Here is a 21957-nt window from a genome sequence, read left to right as displayed (position 1 = left end):
AGGAATATCAACATCGAATGTTTTGAAAAAACAATCGATACTATCGTGATAGCTCTAATAATTATTAAAAAACCATTGAAACCTTTTAGGAACTTGTCCATTGTAAAAATTAGATGCCACCTGTCGATTTGTTTACAAATGTGTCTTCGTATTTTATAGCAGCCAATCCAAACATATCAAAAGCGCAACGACTGTAGCTCGATAATATCATGATAGTCGCACAACCGTCGATAGTAGAGACTAGCAGTAAAATATCGATACTATCGATAGTGCCCTCGATGGTTTGACACCTCTATTCTGTGGAAATAATAATAATTGAATTAAATACCATTAAAAAAGCTACAAGCTGTGATAGCAACAAGTATCTTGAGCAAACATCATTTCGTAAAGTAATAGCCCATTAGGCTGCCTCCACTCACGCCCGCAGAAAGTCACCCAAACCACACACAGAGAGTCGAACGGAGCGACAACAATAAAAGAAAAGTGGCAAAAAAAAGCCCCTAAAACTAAAGCTACAAGTCTAAACATAATTGCGTGTTTTACATACGCATAAGATGCCACCAAAAGAACGCAATATAGCCATAATGGGCTACCGATCCGTGGGTGAGTGTTTGGTTGAACTCCAGTTCCCCCTCCAGCGTTTCGATGACTGTTGTTGTTGCTTGGCTCTGTAATTGCGTAGTATTTCAGTCGAACAGCACACAGCAAAAGCAACAACTCTGACGAACTGGCGAAAAATTCCCAGTAATAATTTACGTTTCACCTGCAGGCAAATCATCGCTCAGCATACAGTTTGTTGAAGGCCAATTCGTGGACTCGTATGACCCAACGATTGAGAATAGTAAGTGCGTGCGCAGGCAGCAGCTGTTCCCCCCTTTCAGGAGTGCGATGACGTTTGGGAGGAGCACCATGCGATGGCAGCATGCATCATTGCGAATGAGAGAATTCAACTTTTTAAAACGTAAATTTTTATTAATTTCATTTAGCATTCACCAAGGAGACCAAGGTCAACTCGCAGGAGTACGATATGAAGCTGATCGATACCGCTGGCCAGGACGAATACAGCATATTCCCGGTGCAATACAGCATGGATTTCCATGGCTATGTCCTGGTCTATTCAATAACGAGTCAAAAGTCCTTTGAGGTTATCAAAATTATATACGAAAAACTTTTAGATGTGATGGGCAAAAAATAGTACGCAAATATGCGCCTCTCCGATGGCAATTCCTTAATAACTATTTTATATTGCAGTGTACCTGTAGTGTTAGTAGGCAATAAAACCGATTTGCATCAAGAGCGAACTGTAACCACAGAGGAGGGCAAGAAACTGGCTGAATCCTGGCGAGCAGCATTTCTTGAAACATCTGCCAAACAAAATGAGGTAAGTAATCGTGTTTGCTAATCAAATACATTCTCAATTTTCATCTCACTCTTTCTTTCACAGTCTGTTGGAGACATATTTCATCAGCTACTGATTTTAATTGAGAACGAGAATGGAAATCCCCAGGAGAAGAGTAGCTGCATTATATCATAAGAGAGACCCTGGCAAGCGGATATCCATGGTCAAACTGTTAAAACCGTGATGGCAATACGAAAATCGATTATATCTTATCTAAACAGTTCGGCCAGCAGGCGTGCATGCATGGGCGTGGGCTGTCAGCCGTGTCCCAGGTGCGCAGGAAGAAAAAATCTACAAAAACTAATAGCTTTAAGTCCACAACAGCAAAAGTAACCAACATCAATCAATTTAGGAGCGACCACAAATGCTGCCCAGCAGGTTTTTTTTTGTGGCTGTCGCTCAGCGCAACACACAACAGGTTTAAGTTAGCTCACCTTTTTCACAACAACAATTCAGTTACAAAGTTTATAAACAGATTAAGAGTCAAACGATTATTTTCTATATATTTTACTGTTTTTAGTTTCAATTTAAATATAATTTGTCCAAGTAATATGATCGAATTTTTATTTAGGAGTTGAGAGTAAAGGCCTAGACCATGGATGTTCTTAAAGAATATAAAGAAGTCTCAATTTTGCAAGCAATCCTCACATCATATAGATATGGTTCCATTGGGTAGGGGACTCCAATCTAATTGGATTCTGCTTAATTATGGTTTCATCTATTTTCACTAATCACATAAAATCACTTACTACAGTATTTAAAAAAAGAATTCAGGTGGAATTATTTTAAATTCAAATACCGCGCAAACCTTCTATTTTTACCATTCAATCAACCGTCGTAACAGCACAGTACTTAACATTATCGCTAACAGCCGGTTAACAGAATATGAAGACGTTTAACCCATTGTCGACCAGTAAGTATTTAAATCCATAGACGAATATTATAAAACTTGAATAATTTTAGCGTAGTTCACGATAAAGATCGGCTTATAAAAGTATACTTAATCAAGTTCCAATCTATTTTTGATGGTATATCAAAGCACTTTTCAAAATGACCGCCAAACTTCATTCAGCGCACGAAAAATACTGACATTTTTCGGTATCAAATCGTGGTGGTTTTTCAAAATATGCTCTCGTTTTCGAGGTGAAGAGAGCGCTTTCGTGGTGAAATTCACCCCCTCTTTTTCGTGGTGTCTGAATCTTCTTCATCGTTATTATTAATGATATGATTTAAAAAATTATTAATGGATATTTACTTGTGAAGAAAAATTTTCGGCATTATTTTATTGTGTCATGGTCGAGCGACATATTTTTAGACTTAGCCCAGAAAACCACCCTAAAATGCTTACAGAAAATTTCGAACGATTTGATTGGCTGAAAGTTGAAAACGCGTAAAAAAAAAGTTTCTTTTGTAACGGATTATTTGGAACGTAGATTCATTGTTGCGACGTTCCCGTAAGATACATTTGATTTGTATGGGAAAAATTTCAGCAACATGTGGAAATGAATTGGCAGCATTGTTGTGCAACTTTGGTACGGAATGAGCAACAAATCTAAATACCTTGGGAAAATGGATACTATGGACTTGAGATATTGTTTGCAATTTCAGGCTTCAGTGAATGCAGAAACTACTCAGTCTCTGTTTTAAAGATATTAGAGAAATTTTGCTGCTCACGGGTATCATAGGTATCATAACCGGGATAAATATGTATTTATAAAACACAAAACATATGCATTAATAGGTAAAAAAAAACATCTCAATCTAAGAAAAAAATGATATATTAATTTTTTAAAGCAGCTTGGAAAAAAATATTTATCATCAATGAAAAGAAATAAGGTATACAAAAGTACATACGCATAGAAGAAACTTGGTTGACCAGCAACATTTTGTCAACATTTACGTTTTATGCTTTGGCCGTTTTTGTTTGAACCTTTTTATATAAACAATGCAATAAAAAAGACTTCTGAAAACTAACCAATCTGGTAGAAAATTGATGTATCTATCCGATAAAATTGTTTGTTTAGGGCTGAGAGGGCTAACTAGCTAGCAATATTGAACTGAATATCAAAATCGTGGAATACGATTTCAATCAATAAAATAGAACGTTATCCCATTGTCGACCAGGGGTGTATTTAATATTTCCACGAAATTTATGTAACTTTAACATATTTTACGCATTACAGGTGAAAGATCTTGGTGGTCATTTTTGTTTTGTAAGTAAAGAGGAGGATGTAGCTACAAGGAGCCTTTACAAACAGTATTATTTTCCGCGGTTTAACAAAGGGTGCAAAACTTTTTAAATAGAGGGGTGTTAAGTGGGTTAAGTCTCGTTTGATCGCCGGACTGCCCTGGTTTTTCTGCCCTGGCTCCCATGCCCGGGAAATCCTACAAAGTTTTTGGTTTTCCAATAGAGCAGTTGTGCGTGCGTTAAATAAGTCTGAACTAAGTCGTTTATCTAAGAAAATCGCGTGAGATTGTGCCCATTTTACGGTAATTTCCCCAACCAGAACAAATTTGATTTAATTTGAAGGAAAAGAGCAGAAAATTATCTCGCCTAATTTCTGTCTTGCATTTGTTTTTCCGACACTGTGTATGTGTATTTGTGGTGTGTGTGTGTTTGTTCGTGTGTGTATACTTATGCGCAATGCGTGGGTATTTTTTCAAATTTCTGTTCTATTTTCAAATTTAATGGCATACATCAAATAATACAGACCTTACAGCCGACATCTGTAAGCGTTGGATGGAATTTTCACCAAACATTTTAGAAAGTACAACAACTACATGTGTTTTTCCAAGCAAAATACAATTAAATTGCATGACTACATTACTCAAGTCGAATATGTACAGACAGGTGTACGTAATGCACATACTCGTGTTCGTAGAAATGTATTTATCAATCCGCTAATCAAGTGCAATGAACACATCTCCCGATGCGATACGATTGTCGCCCTGTTTGGTCTGGTCTGCCTCTCATCCGATGGGTGGGTACGGTACACCAGACCAGATACAGGTCTTGTCGCCACTGCCTTTTCAGCATTGTATTGGCAGGCATTCCTTTTTTTTTTTTTGTATTTTATCGATTTAATAACAAACAGAAAGCCGCCCAGAGATATACGCGATGTCGGGGGGCATAAATACATACTCGTTAGATGATGGCTGGTGGAAATAAATGGTCATTGATTTTATTCAGCATACGAATGAGATCCGATTGCAAAGTTCATCAAACTTGGGCTTGGGCTAGGGAATCCTGCGAATGGTTTAACTAGTTTTGCTGACTTGCAGAAAACCGGCCCATTGTACTAGACGAAAATTAGAGGTGCCTACATACATATGTAAGTGTGTGCATGTCTATACTTATACCTATTCAAGGGAGTACTATTTATGCCACTATGACTTCTATCCGTTTGGAATGAGCACCTCAGTACCTTTTAGAGATTATATTCTGTAGCTGATATACATAGAAATAAGAATAGCTTATTTGCTTCCAAATAAAATCAATCTAAACCTTATCTGCCAAAAGAATTGAATGTTTCACTAGGGAACTTTAAACCTTCTCGTTTGTGTTTTTTCATGTATTTGGTACACATTTACAAATTTAAGTGCCAAAGTGTACCAGCGACACACAAATTCAGCCACAGACCGCGGCTGTGCACATTTTCCCCTCCATTAATACGGCTGCATTAATTACATTATGTACTTTGTGCACTTGTATGCTAACAAATAATCTAGTTCATTGCATTCACATGTGTATGAAGAATTGTCTTTACATAGGGAGGCTCTGTTTATTTCCGATGCTATGCTATAGGAAAGTGTTCACTTAATCCTATACTGACTGACACCAGACAGAATTTAAATTGAATGAATGAAATGTAGTAGCTATGTACATACATATGTACATATGTGAGAGTATTCTTCAAACACGTCATGCACCCCAATAATCATTACCATAACAGAAGAGTACACATAATACAGATGGGGGTAAATTTATAAATCCAGCTATACTGGCTATGACTCAGCCCATGATTTATTGAAGAGGTGGCGCAAGCTTTCTGAATTTTCTGAACTCGTGTCGAGCATAAATGTCTCGCGTCATTCACACGACATGTATGTTGTTGTTTTTGTTGAATTTTATTGAGACGGCAACCAATGTGCAGCTTCAAGTGGGAGCAAGCTTTAGCCTTTATCAAGAGTACTTTAGTACCTAAAAAAAACACACATTTTTATTAACAATTTCTAAATACATTTGAAGGTACCAATAAACTTAACATTTTTAGTAGAAAGTTAGTTCTGGGCTAGTTCCATTGGTTGCTCTCCCATTTCCCTTGGCTAAACCAATTTTATATAACACCTTGTACCATACATACCCATACCTTACTCCATTAAGTGCAGCTGCCTCAGACCTTCGTTATAGGCGGACATCTCCCTAGTCTGAATAAAATGTCTGAAACTAAGGGTGATTTCCTTGTATATCGTTTACCTTTTATTTATGCTAAATTAAACCATTAATTTGAGACACCCTTCCCTAATTTTGGGGCCACTATATCATTGGCCACCACTGTAGGCTGTATTCAACGCGCCATAACAAACATTTCCTGCAGCACCACCACAGCCCATTCCATTCTCTTTTTTGTAAGTTTTTGTATTTAGTTCGTTGTGTTCTTCATGTGGCACAATTTGAACTTCTTAGCGGCTTTGGGCCATCGTCAATGCCATTTTCAGCCAAGTTAGGGTCTGCTCTCTGTCTGTGTGTGTGGCTGTCGAGGGCGTAGTCGTAGTACATCAACACTTGAAAGAGTCGCAAAGGGGAACGAAGTAGAGGCCCCTACTAACAACTAACAAAGGTTAATGGCCGCTGGTCTGGTCTGGTTGGATGACTGGCTGTCGTCGTCGTCGTCGGAGATGGTCTCCAGTGGCAGCGCAGCGCAGCACAGCACAGTGCAGCACAGCACAGCACTTGTAAAAGCTTAGCTGCAACATTGATATTCCGTGTAGCCTCTTATGCAGTTACCATATTGTGTTCGTCTGCAAGTTGTGTTGGCAAACAACGGAACTAAAAAGGGGGAAACAATCTGTTGAGCAGACAACGAACGAGCTGCATTGACATTTTTGGCTGCTATTCTGTGCTGTGCCGTGTGCATCATCATAATCAGTTGCACACCATAGACTGACTACAGAGATTGAGTGAGGGAGTTGCATAGATAGGCCTGGTGTGACTCATACAAGTTGCAGAAGTTTAATGCTCGGCACGTGTCTGGGCGCCAGTCGCAGTCTCCACCCCCCCACCCCACATCCATTGAATCAGAGGCCTATGACTCATCATCAGGCAACCACAAGAAGCGGAACCACCCTATTTGAATGAACAAATGAATGAATGAGTGCCCTCCCCCTGGCAGCTTCTGTGTACTGCCTGTCTGTGTGTCTGTGTGTGTGTGTGTGTGTGTGGGAAATCCTCCCCAGCATTATTGTTTTTATCTTCGCTCATAAAACACTCATAACTGAACGCTTTCCATTGCAGACTCTCACCATGTCCACCAGCCCAAAACCGGTTAAGAAGGTACCGATTCACTTGCAGAGCGCTGCCAATCGTGTTTACATCAAGAATGGTAAGGGAGAGGGGTAAACCCAGGTGTGTGTTCCACAAAGATTCTAAATGTTTTTTTTTGTTCCTTTTGCTTTTCAGGCGAGATCGTCAACCATGATAAATCGTTCAAAGCGGACGTCTACATTGAGGATGGAACTATCAAGTATGTGGTGCCATAATTTAATCAATGAAATTCACACTAATGGTTATCCCAATGCTTGTGTAGATTCGTGGGACCCCCTTCGGAGATTACAATACCCGGCGGCGTGCGTACCATTGACGCCAGTGGGCTGCTAATCATACCCGGTGGCATCGATCCCCATACGCACATGCAGCTGCCTTTTGGTGGCGCTGTGGCCGTCGATGATTTCTATCATGGCACCAAGGCTGCCGTCGCTGGGGGCACCACCATGATAAGTAAGTTGCTCACCTTATGATCCCATGGGTGTCACGAAGGAGATAACTAATTGCGATTATACTCAGTCGATTTTGTGCTGCCCAATAAACACGAGTCGATGATAGAGGCATACGACAAGTGGCGCAGCTGGGCCGATCCCAAAGTCTGTTGCGACTATGGCCTGCATGTGGGCATCACCTGGTGGTCCAAGTCAGTCTCCGAGGAGCTGGGTATTCTGTGCAAAGAGCTGGGAGTCAATTCCTTCAAAACATTCATGGCCTACAAGGGTCTCTATCAGGTGGGTGTTTATTTATTTATTCTATAACATTTCTCATTGAATTTCTATAATTTACTCATTCATTTGCTTGTAGCTAAACGATTCCGACCTGTTGGATGTGTTTGAGCGTATTCGACAATTGAATGGCGTGGCTATGGTAAGTTTTCCGACTTACTTTATTTTCATAAAACCCCAAAAAGTTGTTTGAAAATCGATAATCTGGTATTATTGATACATCCTTTAAAAATACGCTGAGATACCGATATCGAATGCACTTTTACTGCAAGCAACTGTACGTTCCTCTCCTTTTTCAACAGGTGCATGCAGAAAATGGCGACATTATTGCTAAGAATACGCAACGTCTGCTGGCAGAAGGCATTACTGGACCGGAAGGCCATGAACTTTCGCGACCAGAGGAAGTGGAGGCCGAGGCGGTGCATCGCGCCTGCGTTCTGGCCCACCAGGTAAGACACTCCCAAAAGCAAGTCGTTCGTTATCCCACATTGAGAGTGGGGGGCGGTGTATAGAAAAAGAGTTGTACGTACAGTTCCTGTACTACGAGCCGGGGACTGTAATTTAATCTATTTATTTATGTTGTATATTCTTTTAATTTTGTTATTATTTCTTATCCATTGTGTATGATGCACCCTTGTACATATTATGCGGTATGCGGCACACACGATATAACCCCTATATACCTACATATAAAACGAATGAATCCGAAATCTATATCCGATGGTGATCCGTTGGTGCCTTAAAAGTCCGATTGCCCGCTGTATGTGGTTCATGTGATGAGCAAATCGGCGGGCATTGAGCTGGCCAGAGCCCGGCAACGGTATAGAGGTCGTTACATAATGGGAGAGACCCTGGCCGCGGCGTTGGGCACTGACGCCACATGCTGCTTCCACATGGGCTACGAACATGAGGCGGCGCATGTGCTCAGCCCACCATTGAGGCCCGATCCGACGACACGAGAATTCCTGATGAAGCTCCTGGCTAAGTAAGTTTTGCAGCTCGACTAGACTCGACTTCTCAGGGGTTTAGCATGTCTCTGGCTGATGCTGCTGACTAACGCCTACTAACTCTGGGATACTATGCTCATGCCTGCTCATAGCTATTAGCTACATATATCTACTAACTGCTAATTGGCGCTCCTGCGCCACACTCTAATCCAACCCACTAATCCAAATCTAACAATCTATGTTCATGCTTTCACTCACACACGCATACGCAAATCGCTCGCTCGTCCGCTTAGATGAAGACGCCGCTCTTTGTGTCCGGCCTGACCAGCAAATCCTCCGCCGAGCTTGTCGGCCGTGCCCGCCGCAGTGGCTACTGTGTCTTTGGCGAGACGCTGGCCAGCTCCATCGGCCGTTCGATGAGCGGCGTGTCGAAGGGGGAGCGCATCTACTACATCACCAGTCCTCCGATACGCGAGTCAGCGGAAACGCCAAGGCAGCTCATGAAGTCATTGGCGTAGTAAGTACTTCCCTTCGTTACCATTCCCTTGCTGGTGATTCGTTTTGTTTTGTTTTGTTTCGTTTCGTTTGATTTTTGTTTAATTGATGAATCTCCTTGCTATAATAATCTCTTACTCTGCCGCACTGCAGCGATGATCTGCAGCTGACGGGCAGCGACAACTGCACGTTCAACAAGGAGCACAAGGCAAAGGGCAAGGGAGACTTCACCAAGATACCGAATGGCGTCAATGGTGTTGAGGATCGCATGTCCTTGGTGTGGGAGAAGGGTGTACAGGCGGGTCTACTCGATCCCTGCCGCTTTGTGGCCGTGACCAGCACAAATGCGGCCAAGATCTTCAACATTTATCCGCAAAAGGGACGCATTGGTAGGAACACCAATAACTAATGGATCATGGAGCGGATTATATCATTTCTTTTCTCCTTAGCTGTCGGATCGGATGCCGATATTGTGATCTGGAATCCGAATGCCACGCGTACCATATCCAAGGACACGCACCATCAGGCTTGTGACTTCAACATCTTCGAGGGCATGACCGTACACGGTGTCTGCGAATATGTCCTGGTGCGTGGACGCATCTGTGCCGAAAATGGGCAGGTGCGTGTCGCGGAGGGCTTTGGCCGATTCATCCCTACGCCGGTGCGTCCGCCGTTTGTCTATGACATTATCGAGGGCAAAGTGCAATCGGCAGTGCAGGAGGACCATCCCGAGGAGCGGCAGAATGGTGGCGGCAACAGCGTGGCCAAGAAGTTTGCCGAACTGGACATCCAGATACCCATTCAAGAGCCAATTAGCGCCATGCTGGCCGGCAACCTGGCCATGCCGGCGGAGGGTTCCCTGTGCAGTACGCCCTCGGTGCGTGGACGTGTCGATGGCAAGCACGATATGCAACAGTCATCCTTTTCGATTAGCGGTGAGTGGTGGTAGTTTCCCTTGAAGTAATTATGAATAAATAACTAATCCATATTATTTTCTATAGAGGAGCTCGATAGGGGTAGTGTGAGATCCTGCATCAAGGTGAAGAACCCACCTGGCGGCAAGTCTTCCGGATTCTGGTAGATGCGATGCCACTCACCTGGCGCTTCGCTTCGAATCGCACAATGCATCATGACACGGACAGGCAGCATTGCGAGCCAAAGTCTGTCTGTTCCCCATGCGCTCATTCAATAACTAATAACTCTGGCATTTAATATACCGATCCTGAAACATACATCGTAACCAAACTTGAAATTAAGTAAACATATAGCCACGTCCCCAACTTAAGGAAGATAATAATACCATACATACCATCTGCATCTGCATCTGTCATTGCCGCCTCTCTTGTTATCAATAGCTTTTTGTTAGGATCCTCTGAGATATCTGACAACTTGCAGCAGGATGATGGATGAAGCCTGCTTTAGAGGATTATGAAAATCAAACAAAGTGCTTTTTTAGGATACTCTTTTGTTGTTAACAAACACACATTTATTTATACGATATTTGCTTATTTACATTGAGATTTAGCACAATTTTGTTTGGTACGATCGTACGTACATCTTGAAAGTTATGATAGGGCTATGATATCTAAGTCTTGATAGACGAATTCGAGCTGGAATATATAGTAAACGATATAGACTTTTGCAATGGTTTAATCCGCTTTTGAAATGCTGTATCCGTATGCCCCCCTTCCCACACACGCATAACCCCCTCATTCGTAAGCCCCCGGAATTCATCAATCAATCATTGGAGAGTGAACAACCGATTGGGAACAACAATTTTTGGCGAACTTCATCTGAGGATATCTAAAATTAGATACTATCATCGTTTTTCGATGAAAATTTATATAAAATTGCATAAATATTTATTATATACGAGTATACTACTTTATATACATACATTTAAATACAACAAACAAACAAAGCCGAACACAAAGAACAAAACTAATAAACTTTACCAAAAAAAAAAAAAACTAAAAATCGAATCTAGATATAGATTGTTTGTTTTATTGGATGGGACATGAAAACACTTTTGAATGGTTAGATTAATAAGTGACGCTCATTGACTTAATTTAAAGTTTCTTATTTATCAGGAAACTCATTCGAAATGTGTCCAATTTTGTACCTTTGTCACCTGTTGAAACGTAACATTGTATGTTTCCTTTTACAGAATATTTGTTTACTAATCCGTATGGAATTATGTCTGATCCATTTCAAATGTATCTAGTTTCATTTTGTTATTAATGCATGGGCATTGAAATCTCTTGAAACTGAAAATTGATTTACTGATCCATGTGGTATAAAATTCGAATCGCTTCTTATTAGGAAGGTTTTTCCAACCTTTAACTTCCTGGTATAAAATGAGAAAGGAACTTAGAGCTCTATAAGACTGAAAACACTTGGTTTATTTTTAGCGAATGAATCTATAAGAAATTAACTTCTATGATGGCTTTTGAAGTGTCTAACACCTATAAGGAAACCCATTCCACAGTTCTTCACTTGAATGGGTTTATAATTTCCATAATTTCCATATGCAGTAGACACCTTCAAGTCCCTGCTGTAAGGGCAGATACTTTCTTATGGATCGGCTATGATAGAACCTGTAGTAAACCCACAACATCGAGGGTGGACATTTAAAGACAGTTTATAAATTGGATTAGTTAATGATCGCGTTTATTTTCAATTATATGGATATTTACAAAACGATTTAGCACAATTAATATAATATATGTATAATATGCATACGCTTATCAATTGTGTGTGTGTGTTTGTGTGTGTTTAATGCATACTAGTACTCGTACCGTACACTCACTCTCTATTCAATAAACGATGACTGACAGACAGATGACCATGTAAAATCAAGTGCTTTGAAACTTTCATAAATCAAAACTGCATACACCACTCACCAAACGGAAAGGGAGGAGTGCACACAGCTATTTACGTGTCTATATGAATACATAATTACAATTTCTTTTTATAACGATCAAAATTAAAATACACCCATAGCCGGATACACCCGAGCCGGAGCTACAACTGAACAGAGTAGTGTGTAGTGGTGTTGCTTTTGTGCCATGTCAATGGGTGGTTTATCGCGGTGTAATGGTTGCAGGGCCATATTAATAATGATTTTTAATTGTGGCTTTAAACTTAATTATTTAAATTATCAGAGGTAAAATACAATATGTTCTGGCACGGCACTCTTCTTCCGTGCCACTACTTACATTCGCGCTAATGCAAAAACAGGTAATAGTTATATCATTACAAGTGTCATGCTACATAATAAACAATCTAATCAACTAAATCTGTATGTTTGTATTTGTTGTATAAATAAACTGCCTTTACTTTGGGGGCTAAACAAAATATTGGGAGGGGTGGGTGGCCAAGAGGTTTGCTTAATATTTAAATATCTTCCATTCAGTGTGTGTGTTTTCGCTTATGCCCTAAAAATCATTCGTAATGTGACCTAAAATTGACTTAACAACTAAATTCCAATAGTACATAAATGACCATTTATGAGTGTTTTTTTCTTTCTTCTTCTCTTGTTTTTCTTTTTATTTTGCGAGTGTGGCCGGTGAATATTTTTGTTGATGGTAGACTGTAGGAATGCATGCGACCGCTAAAATGGTTTTCGTTTCGTTCAATCCACCCCAAAAATGCTATAAAAATAAACCATTAGAACATTCGATTTTAATTGGATTCTTTATAGACTTTGGGTACTTACTGCCACATCCAAGACGCTGCTCAATTGCTCTGTGGGTCTCCAGCTTATAGCTTCTTTAAATAGGCGGCACACTTGACGGCGCTGCTAACCTGCCCCGTATTGAGGAGACTCAACTTCTTGTGCTTCGCGCGGAACTTCCTCACATAGGCATCAATTAGATTTTTAATCTTGTGTGGATTAATTTCACCCGACCGACTGTGACAGATCTGCAAATAAAAAACATTCAAAGGAATTTAAGTTTGAATATTGTTCTTCCTTCATTTATGGTGTGGTTTCCTCTCTAACCTTTGGCACAGCCCTTCGCATGATGTCCTTGTAATCCTCCTTGGTAATCACCTTCTTGTTAAAGTGCGGCTTCAATACCAATTTCACTTCCTCAACGACACGCTCCTGTCGATTCAGCTTACGCAAAAACTAAAAATGCAAATGCAACGAAATTCATAATTTGTCGACTGCTCAGCGTTGAGTGCTTGACATTGACTCACTCTATCCTTATTCTGCAGATCCGTTGCCGAATTGGGCAGATCATCGTATGCCGCCTTGTGGTCGTCCGATGATTTGCCACCTAACAAAAAAGGTTAAAGAATAAATATGAAAGACATTATTAATGGGAATTATTTAAAATTGTCTGTTCTGTGTGTTCAACTGGGGAAACGCAAGCTCTAAGTGGACCAAAGCGAATGATAAAAGCGCAAGCTATCGTTTTTATAGCCTGTGTTTTAAATCATTTCAAGCCACTTTTTTTTATCGCCAAATGCTCTTTTATGAGTCCCGTCTAAGAACGTTTCTATGTTCGTTTACAAACATTTCAGATGTGTTTTTTTTTGGTCCACTTGTAAAGTTTTAGCATCTCTTTAGTTTGAGTATTTAAATCCCCATGGGCACTTCAAAACATTATAAAATATCTAAAGTTTGGCTAGCGGCATGGATTAGGAATTCTAACTGGGACACACAACGTACCTTTTCTAGATTTACGTTCGCCTTTGTTGTTACCCCTTTGGGATTTCTTGAAGCGCGACATCCTGGCAATATTGCCCACTGGTGAGGTGCTGCCAAAGAGATTGTCGAACATCTCAGTCTTGGCACCACCTTTCGAGCGTTGTTGCTGCGGCGGCTCGAACAGATCCTCATAGTCTGCCGATCCTGGTGAATATGGGCTCTCAATATCCATGGTAAAGGAGTCGTCCAGTGCACTAACCGTTGCACTCGCTGCATTGCCGCTGCCGCCGCCGCCGTTGCGCAGGCCAGAGCTTGTGGTGGGCAGATTGGCGATGCCACAGCTGCTACTGCTGGCCACGCTGCCGCCACCCGCCTTCGGTAGCGGCGTGAGCTTCTTGGCCAGCGGCGTTGGACTAGAAATCACCGGTATATGCTGGGAGCTGGACACCACGCTGCTGCCCGAGAGCAGCACATTGGAGAGGACTGTGATGGTATTGCCTTCGGCCAGCGTTTTATCGTGGCCTCCATCGCCACCGCCACCGCCTCCACCCGCACTCGAACCGACGACGGAACTGCTGCTGCCGAGATACTGCGTGGAGGTGACAACGTCGCAGGCCTTGCCGCCGGCCTTCTCCTGCTGCTGGCTGCCGGCGTTGGTACTTTGGTTCGGCTTGTTCATCAGCGCCATCACCAGATCCACGGGATTGATGACACCACTCGCCTGTGTCTGGGTCTGCGTCGAGGTGCTGTTCGAGACGGCTGTTGGGGCCAGGCTGTGGCTGTGACTGTGGCTATCGCTGTCGGATTTATCCCCTGGACCTGCTGCGCCCGAGCTATTGGGCAGCGCCTGCTCCAGATTCTGTGTGGGTTCGGGCGTCGGTGATCGGGGCGACAGGGAGGGCGACTTGGTCGGCTCAAACGGATCGTAGGCATCCGGGGAGCAGGGTCCCGACTCTGGCGGCGTATTCGGTCCGATCTTCTGTGTGCCGCTGTCGTGGCTATGGCCATGCGGCTGCTGCTGCTGTTGCTGTCCATCATCATTGTCGTGGTCGTCGATGCCAGCGCCAGGCAGCTCCCTCGAGGAGCAGGCAGCCTCCAGCTCGTCCGCCGAATTGATGTCATCGGCATCCTCGTGCAGGGGATTGCTGCGCACGTTGTGCTGTTTCTTGGCAGGTAGATTGAACTTGACAATTGGTGGCTCTGGCGGGGTCTTGGGCCCTGTCGTCTGCTGCAGAGTCTCGTACGAGGAGGTCTCCATAATCGTGGCCAGCGAATCGACCTGTGGCGTCTTCTCCCGCTGACCGTTCTCCCGCATCAGGTCGTGGTGCTCCGCCGGTGATGCCACGCCACTGCCGCGTCGCCGCTGGTGTCGCTCCCGCTGCTGTTGCTGCTGCTGCTGCTCCTGCTGCTGCTGTTCTGCTCTGCTCTCTCTCTCCCTATCCCTGCGCATCGGATGCGGCGGCGGCGGCGCCTCGTTGGCATCTTCGCTGTCCGTGAGCACAATCACATCCGCGGGCTCCTGATGCACCTGGAACGGGGAGCGCTCCAAGTCTATGATGGCCACCGGCTTGGCGTCCAACTTCTTGCGCTTGCGGATTTTGTCCTTCTTCAGCTTTGGCTTCACGCTGGCGTTGCTCAGCAGCCGGTCCATGGAGGAGCCGGTCAAACGATTCGCCAGAAGATCATCATGCCGCAGCGCGGGCATGGTCACCACCGTCTGCTGCTGTTGCTGCTGCTGCAGCTGCTGTTGCTGCAGGGCACTCGCCATCGTGCCGCTGGCCGGCTCCTTGTTGAAGCTGACGCTCACGAGGATGTTGTTGCCCGAGGCAAAGACCTCCTTCGAGGGTATCGGCTCGGGTGTTTGGGTGCGACGCTTGCGATTCTTCTTCTCCTTGCGCTGCAGCTTGTCGATTGGCTTCTTTTTCTTTTTGCTCTTGTCCCGCTTCCGTTTCGCCTTCTTGCCAATGCCCAGTGGCGTCACACTGCGTCGCCCATCATCCGCATAGTGGCCGTGGCCGGGATGACCAAGCAGGCCCTTGGGCGAGCCCAGAGGCGGTGTCCACGAGGAGTTCTTGTCACCGCCATCGTGTATAAACTTCATATGATCATCGGAGAGGCTGGGCGATGGCGACCAATGGCCCGTCGACACACCCTTGCTGATGGGCGGCGAGTGGCGTCGCTTCTTTTGGGGCGCCAGGAAGTCATCGGCGTCCTCAAACGGATCGCGCTGTCGCGAGATGCGCCTCATGCGAGCGGCCGTTGTCGGACTAGTGCTGGCCGTCCGCTTCTTGTTTTTCTTCTTCTTGTCCGCTTTCTTCTTCTTCTTCTTGGTCACCGCCTTGGGGCTCTTCGAACGCGTCCGACTGCGACTCAGTCGAGGCGTATAGCGCGGCGAATTGTGGTACACGGGCGGTGGCGCCAAGTTACGGCCTCCATTCACTCGCGTGGGCGTGTGGGAGCCAGATCTTAGTGAAATGGGGCTATGACCACCGCGCTCCATCGCGTGCATCGGATGCATTGGCGGCGACTCCCTTCGCTGCTTGGGTGGCGATGCCGACGGCGAGCGCACATAGCGACGTCCTGGTCCCGGCGACATGGACCTGCGTCGCTGCTGCTTGCGATGCGGCGACGTGCCCGGCGGCGGTGAGGGCGATATACTGAAGCTGCGCAACCGCTTGGGCGTTGGCGAACGCGAGCGTGAGCGTGAGGGTGCACCACCACGGGAGCCGCTGCGCGAGAACGCAGGACTGTGGGAGGAGCGACGACGCTCAAAGCTGCCGCCGGAACGACTCCTCGCCGAGCGCATGGCATCGCGGCCATAGCGATCCTTGGCCGTGGGCATATTATGGCGCGACCCGGCGCCCACCACATTGCGCACATCGTAGCGTGCCAGCTCCCGTCGCTTGGGACGCTGATAGAAGTTCTGGTTCTGGCTCTGGTTCTGCATGTGGTACTGGTTGTTCTGATTGTTGTGGAAATAGTGCGGATTCTGGTGGTTCTGGCCCTGGTTGTGGAAATGCTGGTACGGCCGATTGTGGAACTGCTGCTGATTCCGGTTGTAGTTGAAGCGCAGGCCGCCACGGCCACGCTGGAATCCGCCACGTTGGAAGTCGCGACCACGGAACGACCGTCCATGGCGTCCATTTGAGTGGGAGCGCGAACGGGAACGGGACCTCGAGTAAGACTTAGAGCGGCTGCCACGCGGCCTGCGTCGGTTGCGACTCCGAATGGGGCTCCGACTGCGACTTCTGCTCGGACTGCGGCTGCGGCTGCGACTGCGGCTGTGGGGCTGCGGCGGACTCCGCGAGCCCCTGGGCGACTGGGGACTCCTGGACGCCGCCGAACTCCTTCGCGGTGTCTTTGTGCGTCGTCGGGAGCCGCTGCGTGCATCGTCCGTCTGCTTATCGCCGCGATAGTTGCGCTCTTTGGGCCGCTTGCTCACCTTCTTGAAGGTCTCATCCTTGCCACGCTTCGAACGTTTTGATTTGCTTTCGTTTTCTCTCGATGGATCCTTGGCGGCACCGCCGGTGGCAGCTCCTCCTCCTGCTCCTTCGCTGCGTCGACGACTGCGACTGCGACTGCGTCTCTGCTTCGAATCATTCTCATTGGCCAAATCATCCTCGGAAATGAGTTCCGTGCCAATGTTCTCCGGCGCCTCTTGCTCTGCATTTTCCTCGTCGTCACTGGACTTGGAGCAGGGCGTCTTGGGACTAGTGGACACATCGGCCTGCTGCCGTTCGCTCGCTGCAGAGGCCTCCTCGTCATCGTCATCGTCTCCTTTTTCATCCAGACAGGGCGTGTAGGAACGATCTGGCTCTCGGTCGCTGCTACTTCTATTCCTTGCTGCACCCTCCTTGTCCTTCTTCTTGGCAGGCGTTGGGAGCTGGGAGGTGGCAGCCACAGCCGGTGTCTCTGCTGCAGCCACTTCTGTGGTGGCATCCAACGCCTTTTCAAACTCTTTGGGCTTGTCAATGTCCAGCTCCTCCCAGTCGCTGTCGTCATACAGCTCCAGCACACCCTTGCCTCTGTCCCCTTCGGCTCCAGCACGATCCCGCACCCTAGCACTGGGACTGGGAGTGCTGTGCGTCTTGGTCTCCTCATCTTCGTCCACTGTTGGCTCCAGATTTGAGTTGCTATTACTCGAAATTCGTTCCGTTTCGGGTTCTGGCTCTGCCCGTGGCTCGAGCTCAGGTTCCTCCTCCTCCTCCATGGGTTCTCCATCGATGTTGGAGTCGCCCTCCTCCTGCTCTTCTGTGGGATTCTCTGGCTCGTACAGATCGGATGGCTTTTCTGGCGGCAATGGTATGCTGTTATCCTCCTGCGCTGCTGCAGCATCCTCCTCATCATCATCGTCGTCGTCTAATTGTACTAAATCCTCATTCATGTCATCGTCCTCCTGCATGGAAGGTATTTGCGATTAAAGAGAGATTGTAGAGGAAAAGAGTAGGCAGAGGGATGGATAAGTGGAAAGGATGCCCTCACTCAAAATCATTAAAGCTTTGAATCTACGCGAAAAATGAATCTCAAAACAGGAAGGAAAGACTTATCCATCGGAATCTTTTATAATTCTCTGCCACTTCTCAAACAAATCAAAACAGGTTGCATACCTTGTCTGCCTCTTCGGCTGTTGGCCTTGGCTGTGGCCCAATGGGCAGTGCCGTGGCATTTGCCACCGCCTGTGATTCCTGCGAGTAAATCGAAAAGTTTGGACAGTTGTCGGCATCATCATCATCGTCGTCCATCTTTCTGCCGCTCTGCGTCCTTGTCGTCATCGCTGCTGCTGCTGCTGCTTGTGGCCGCTGCTGAGCATAGTCCGTGCTCAGCTTGAAGAGGGGACTGTTCCACGAGAGGCTGGCCGGTGGTGTGGGTGGCGGTGGTACAGTCAGCACTGCGGGCATTGAAAGACGAGCCACCGCAGGACCAGCCCCTGGACCAGGACCAGGCATCACCGGTGCTGGTATATGACTCAGGGGAAACATTGGAGGTCTTTGTGAATAGTTATTGGTTGCTGGGGATGACACGACGGCGGGATTGTTGGGCCCACTGCCGCGAAACGGTGAGGAGTTCGTCCCGGGTCCCTGCTGCTGTTGCTGTATGTGTTGGTTCCGTTGCTGCTGCTGTTGCTGCTGGCGATTGGGCGTGTTAAAGCGCAGGTGAAACGGCGTAAAGCTGGAGACGTTGTTGTTGCCGCTCGGATTATTATTGTTGAAATTCTGATTGAATCCGCTGCCGCCTTGCCCGCCGGCGCCACCACCACCGTCACCGCCCGTAGAGTGCCGCTGATATTGATTGCCACCTCCACCGCCACCGCCTCTGTTGTAGTTGCTGTTGCCGCCATAGCGATTGCCGGAGCCACCGCCACCGCCGCCACGACTAAAGTTGGGTCCGGCGCCGCCGCGCTGATAGAGCGGTGCCTGAGTGATGGGTTCCGCGGGTGGCTTGGAGGCTGCTGCAGTGGGGGCTGGCGCTGGCGTTGGGACTGCAGCTGCGGCTGCGGCTGCTGTTGCTGCCGCACGTTGTGGCAGATTCAGACTCCCGTCGGCACGGATCTGCACTTCGCTAAGGTTGCGCGATGCCCCATGCCAGCGATCCTGCAGATCCAAGATGCTGGACAGAATATCGCTGGCCGATGACGCTGACGTTGTGGCCGCTGTACGCGCCTTGCCCTGTAGCAGGGCCTTGCGCGTGCGAGGATTGCCGACGCTGGCAATGCGCACCGACGTCTGCACTGCTGTGGCGCCCAATCCAGCGCCTGCTCCTCCCGCATCGTCCTGGCCGCCTTCACTGTCCGAAAAGTACTCCAGATCGTTGGCATTACCAAATAGAGTGAAGCTGGTGGCATTTCCGCCGCTCAGATACGAACGCAGGCCATCCGCCTTGACGCCCAGCTGCTCCGCCAGCCTTTTGCTGGCAGTCAGACGACGGCGGCCCGTTTCATCGCTGGCGGACGAGGCAACCACGCGACGACGTCGCCGCCGACGACGACGTATGACCTTCTTGCTGGTCGTCTTCAGGGCAAACTTCTCGTCAAAGTTGTTGAGGTCGTACTCCACGACGTAGGTGCGATGGCGTGTGCGGCGACGCCTTCGTCGCTGCGTCGTTTGTCGACGGTTTGTTGTGGTGCGCGTGGTTGTTGTCGTTGTGGTTGTGGTACGGGTGGTACGCGTACGGGTGGTGGTGGAGCCAGAGGAGGCCGCCTCCGCTGATGTGGCGGCACGGGTGCGACGCAAAACAGCAGCGCGTATGCGTTCGTTTTGGCGGGTACGGAGTATCCTTGGCTGTTGCTGAACCTCTCTCACGCGCAGACGCGTCTCGGGCAGACCCATGCCGCGAATGTCCTCGTACAGCATGTTTAGGTCCTCGGCCAGGTCGAGGTTATCATCGGAATTCTCATCGTTGGAATCAATGCATTCGTCGCAGTACCAGGAGCCCTCGGGTATCTCGCTCAGCGCCGGTTCCAGGCAGTCCATGTGGTAGCCCTGATTGCAGCTGTCGCAGAGCAACATCACATCCTCCCGCTCCGGACTGTGGCATATCTCGCAGTTGGTCACATCGGCCACAGTGGCGTCCGCGTCTTCCTCCTCCTCTAGGGCCAGTTCCGTCTTTGATTTGCTCAGATCCACGCGCACTTCGCGCACCACATTTCGATCGGCATAGTTGTCGCGCACCACGATCCTGTCGAAGGTAATCCGATCGATGGGACAGGTTTGGACATTCTTTGACCATGCCTCAATGCACGGCGCACAGAAGTTGTGCTCGCATGTCGCCGGCGTCCCAATCTCCTGCTGCCGGAAGGTAAACAAACAAATGGGACACTTTTCCAGCAGCTCGTTGCTGCTGCTGTCGGAGCTGAAGCCGGGATCCTCCGCAGTCGCGGGCCTGGGGCCGAGTCTCGTCTTGGCCTCATCGTCGTCGCTTGGTTCTTCTTCATCGGATTCTAGCTTTTTCCTCTTGCCGCTTTGGCCTCGCAATCGCTTGGGGCGTTGTTCGATCTGAAATGGTTTTGGGATTAGAATTAGCAAACCGTCAATCCAGTGTAAAATGGGCAGTAGTCTTAAAAGCAATAATGGACATGTATATAGTTGTGTACCTCGCTGCCGCTAGAGGAGCAGTCATCACTTTGGGGTCCATAGCGGTTCCTTCGATTGCGCGTGGATCTTCTTTGCACGGCATCCGAGTCGGAGTCTTGAATGGCAGGGGGACGACGCTGTCGGCGGCCGCTACGACGCGTGGCCGCCGTCGAGCAGGATGGTCTCGCGTCAAGGTCAGGATCATCGCCAGGGTTGGGGGGGTTGGCTTCGTCGGTGTCGTCAGAGTCATTGAATTCGATGCGCATAATGATGCGTCGATTCCTCTTATCCGGCGCAGAGTTTTTGCTGCAAGACGGCTGCTGTTGCTGTTGCTGCTGCTGCTGATTCATTTTAGCGCCTCCGCGACGGCTGCAATCACCGGAATCATCGGAATCAGAAGCCGAATCACGGTCAGGCATGCTGATGCAACTGCGTATGTGTATATATCAGGTTATAGATGTGTAGATGTACACTTTGAATTGTCGGTTTTGAATTACATATAGGGGATATTCGTTTCGCTGAATTTTCATCTATGTAGCTATTTCTTCGCTTCGGTTCTGTTCTGAGCTTCTTCTTTTCTTGTTTCTGCAGCTACATCATTTTCATTTTTCACCAAGGAGGGAGCCCACAAAGTTTCGAGGCCCGTCTGTAATTGCAGTCCGCAGAGGCCGAAGGGAAGGCATCAATCATTCGGTTTTTTTTCTGTTTGCCGAATAGTTAATCATACACTTGCATTTTCGTGTGCACAATCGCTTCAACTGTCTAGAATGTGGCACGGAAGAACGCCTTTTTCGGTAGAAGTCAAATATATTTCGTATATGTTTTACACGCAAATTTTCTCATACAAATTTTGTTCACACACACACTTGGATTTCAGCCATTTTTTCAGCTAGAGGTGGTAGTTCTACGCCAATATGCGCATTCGATAGTTTGCCGCTGGATGCATCGTCGGCGAAAAAAACACAACCCTACCAGACTTGCATTGCAACGGGGCAGATTTTATTTTATCAGCATAAATAAACTGGATTGGATTGAATTTTCTACAAAAGAATAGTAGTGTGGATTCTATAGGGATCCCCAGGCGTGTTGAAGAATCAAGGTTCCATTGCAAGCCCACCC

At 46.9% G+C, this 21957-nt stretch overlaps 3 protein-coding genes across 7 annotated transcripts; 2 read left to right on the top strand and 1 right to left on the bottom strand.

Annotated features, from left to right (window-relative positions):
- The first annotated feature begins 260 nt into the window (after positions 1–260).
- LOC111071988 (GTP-binding protein Rheb homolog) lies at positions 261–1949 on the top strand. Its single transcript, XM_022363563.2, has 5 exons — positions 261–603; positions 770–841; positions 987–1194; positions 1252–1381; positions 1445–1949. The coding sequence occupies exons 1-5, from the start codon at positions 555–557 to the stop codon at positions 1532–1534; spliced, it is 549 nt and encodes a 182-aa protein (XP_022219255.1). The 5' UTR covers positions 261–554; the 3' UTR covers positions 1535–1949.
- A 1831-nt stretch (positions 1950–3780) lies between these two features.
- On the top strand, positions 3781–11044 carry LOC111074421 (dihydropyrimidinase). Of its 4 annotated transcripts, none has more exons than XM_022367205.2 (11): positions 3781–3889; positions 6915–7002; positions 7080–7143; positions 7207–7397; positions 7464–7675; positions 7749–7811; positions 7972–8118; positions 8910–9133; positions 9265–9500; positions 9561–10046; positions 10113–11044. In XM_022367205.2, the coding sequence occupies exons 2-11, from the start codon at positions 6924–6926 to the stop codon at positions 10190–10192; spliced, it is 1782 nt and encodes a 593-aa protein (XP_022222897.1). In that variant the 5' UTR covers positions 3781–3889; positions 6915–6923; the 3' UTR covers positions 10193–11044. The 4 variants fall into 4 exon arrangements, with proteins under 4 accessions (XP_022222897.1, XP_022222889.2, XP_022222914.2 ...); XM_022367197.2 differs by lacking the exon at positions 8910–9133 and adding an exon at positions 8416–8654 and having other exon boundaries at positions 10113–11043; XM_022367222.2 differs by lacking the exons at positions 9265–9500; positions 9561–10046; positions 10113–11044 and adding an exon at positions 8416–8654 and having other exon boundaries at positions 8910–8994.
- Positions 11045–11735: 691 nt separating this feature from the next.
- On the bottom strand, positions 11736–21720 carry LOC111074411 (serine/arginine repetitive matrix protein 2). Of its 2 annotated transcripts, XM_022367184.2 has the most exons (8): positions 21336–21720; positions 20859–21267; positions 18376–20760; positions 13790–18164; positions 13315–13394; positions 13115–13243; positions 12830–13035; positions 11736–12764 (listed from the first exon to the last, which is right to left on the bottom strand). In XM_022367184.2, exons 2-7 carry the CDS (start codon positions 21255–21257, stop codon positions 12874–12876), a joined length of 7530 nt encoding a protein of 2509 aa, XP_022222876.2. In that variant the 5' UTR covers positions 21258–21267; positions 21336–21720; the 3' UTR covers positions 11736–12764; positions 12830–12873. The 2 variants fall into 2 exon arrangements, with proteins under 2 accessions (XP_022222876.2, XP_022222866.2); XM_022367174.2 differs by having other exon boundaries at positions 20859–21720.
- Positions 21721–21957: the final 237 nt, after the last annotated feature.

This window comes from Drosophila obscura, unplaced genomic scaffold (genome assembly GCF_018151105.1).
Source record: "Drosophila obscura isolate BZ-5 IFL unplaced genomic scaffold, ASM1815110v1 contig_4, whole genome shotgun sequence".
NCBI classification, from domain to species: domain Eukaryota; kingdom Metazoa; phylum Arthropoda; class Insecta; order Diptera; family Drosophilidae; genus Drosophila; species Drosophila obscura.
This window is presented reverse-complemented; position numbering and strand designations above follow the sequence as displayed.

What these genes read in the sequence shown, in the direction of transcription:
- LOC111071988 (XM_022363563.2), top strand. Translation starts at nt 555, where the DNA reads ATGCCACCAAAAGAACGCAATATAGCCATAATGGGCTACCGATCCGTG. An exon ending in AATGGGCTACCGATCCGTGG is followed by an intron (nt 604 to 769) that starts GTGAGTGTTTGG and finishes TTTCACCTGCAG; the next exon opens with GCAAATCATCGCTCAGCATA. An exon ending in TGACCCAACGATTGAGAATA is followed by an intron (nt 842 to 986) that starts GTAAGTGCGTGC and finishes AATTTCATTTAG; the next exon opens with CATTCACCAAGGAGACCAAG.
- LOC111074421 (XM_022367197.2), top strand. Translation starts at nt 6,924, where the DNA reads ATGTCCACCAGCCCAAAACCGGTTAAGAAGGTACCGATTCACTTGCAG. An exon ending in ATTGAGGATGGAACTATCAA is followed by an intron (nt 7,144 to 7,206) that starts GTATGTGGTGCC and finishes ATGCTTGTGTAG; the next exon opens with ATTCGTGGGACCCCCTTCGG. An exon ending in TGGGGGCACCACCATGATAA is followed by an intron (nt 7,398 to 7,463) that starts GTAAGTTGCTCA and finishes GATTATACTCAG; the next exon opens with TCGATTTTGTGCTGCCCAAT.
- LOC111074411 (XM_022367174.2), bottom strand. Translation starts at nt 21,257, where the DNA reads ATGCCTGACCGTGATTCGGCTTCTGATTCCGATGATTCCGGTGATTGC. An exon ending in GCTCCTCTAGCGGCAGCGAG is followed by an intron (nt 20,761 to 20,858) that starts GTACACAACTAT and finishes AAACCATTTCAG; the next exon opens with ATCGAACAACGCCCCAAGCG. An exon ending in ATCTGCAGAATAAGGATAGA is followed by an intron (nt 13,244 to 13,314) that starts GTGAGTCAATGT and finishes TTGCATTTTTAG; the next exon opens with TTTTTGCGTAAGCTGAATCG.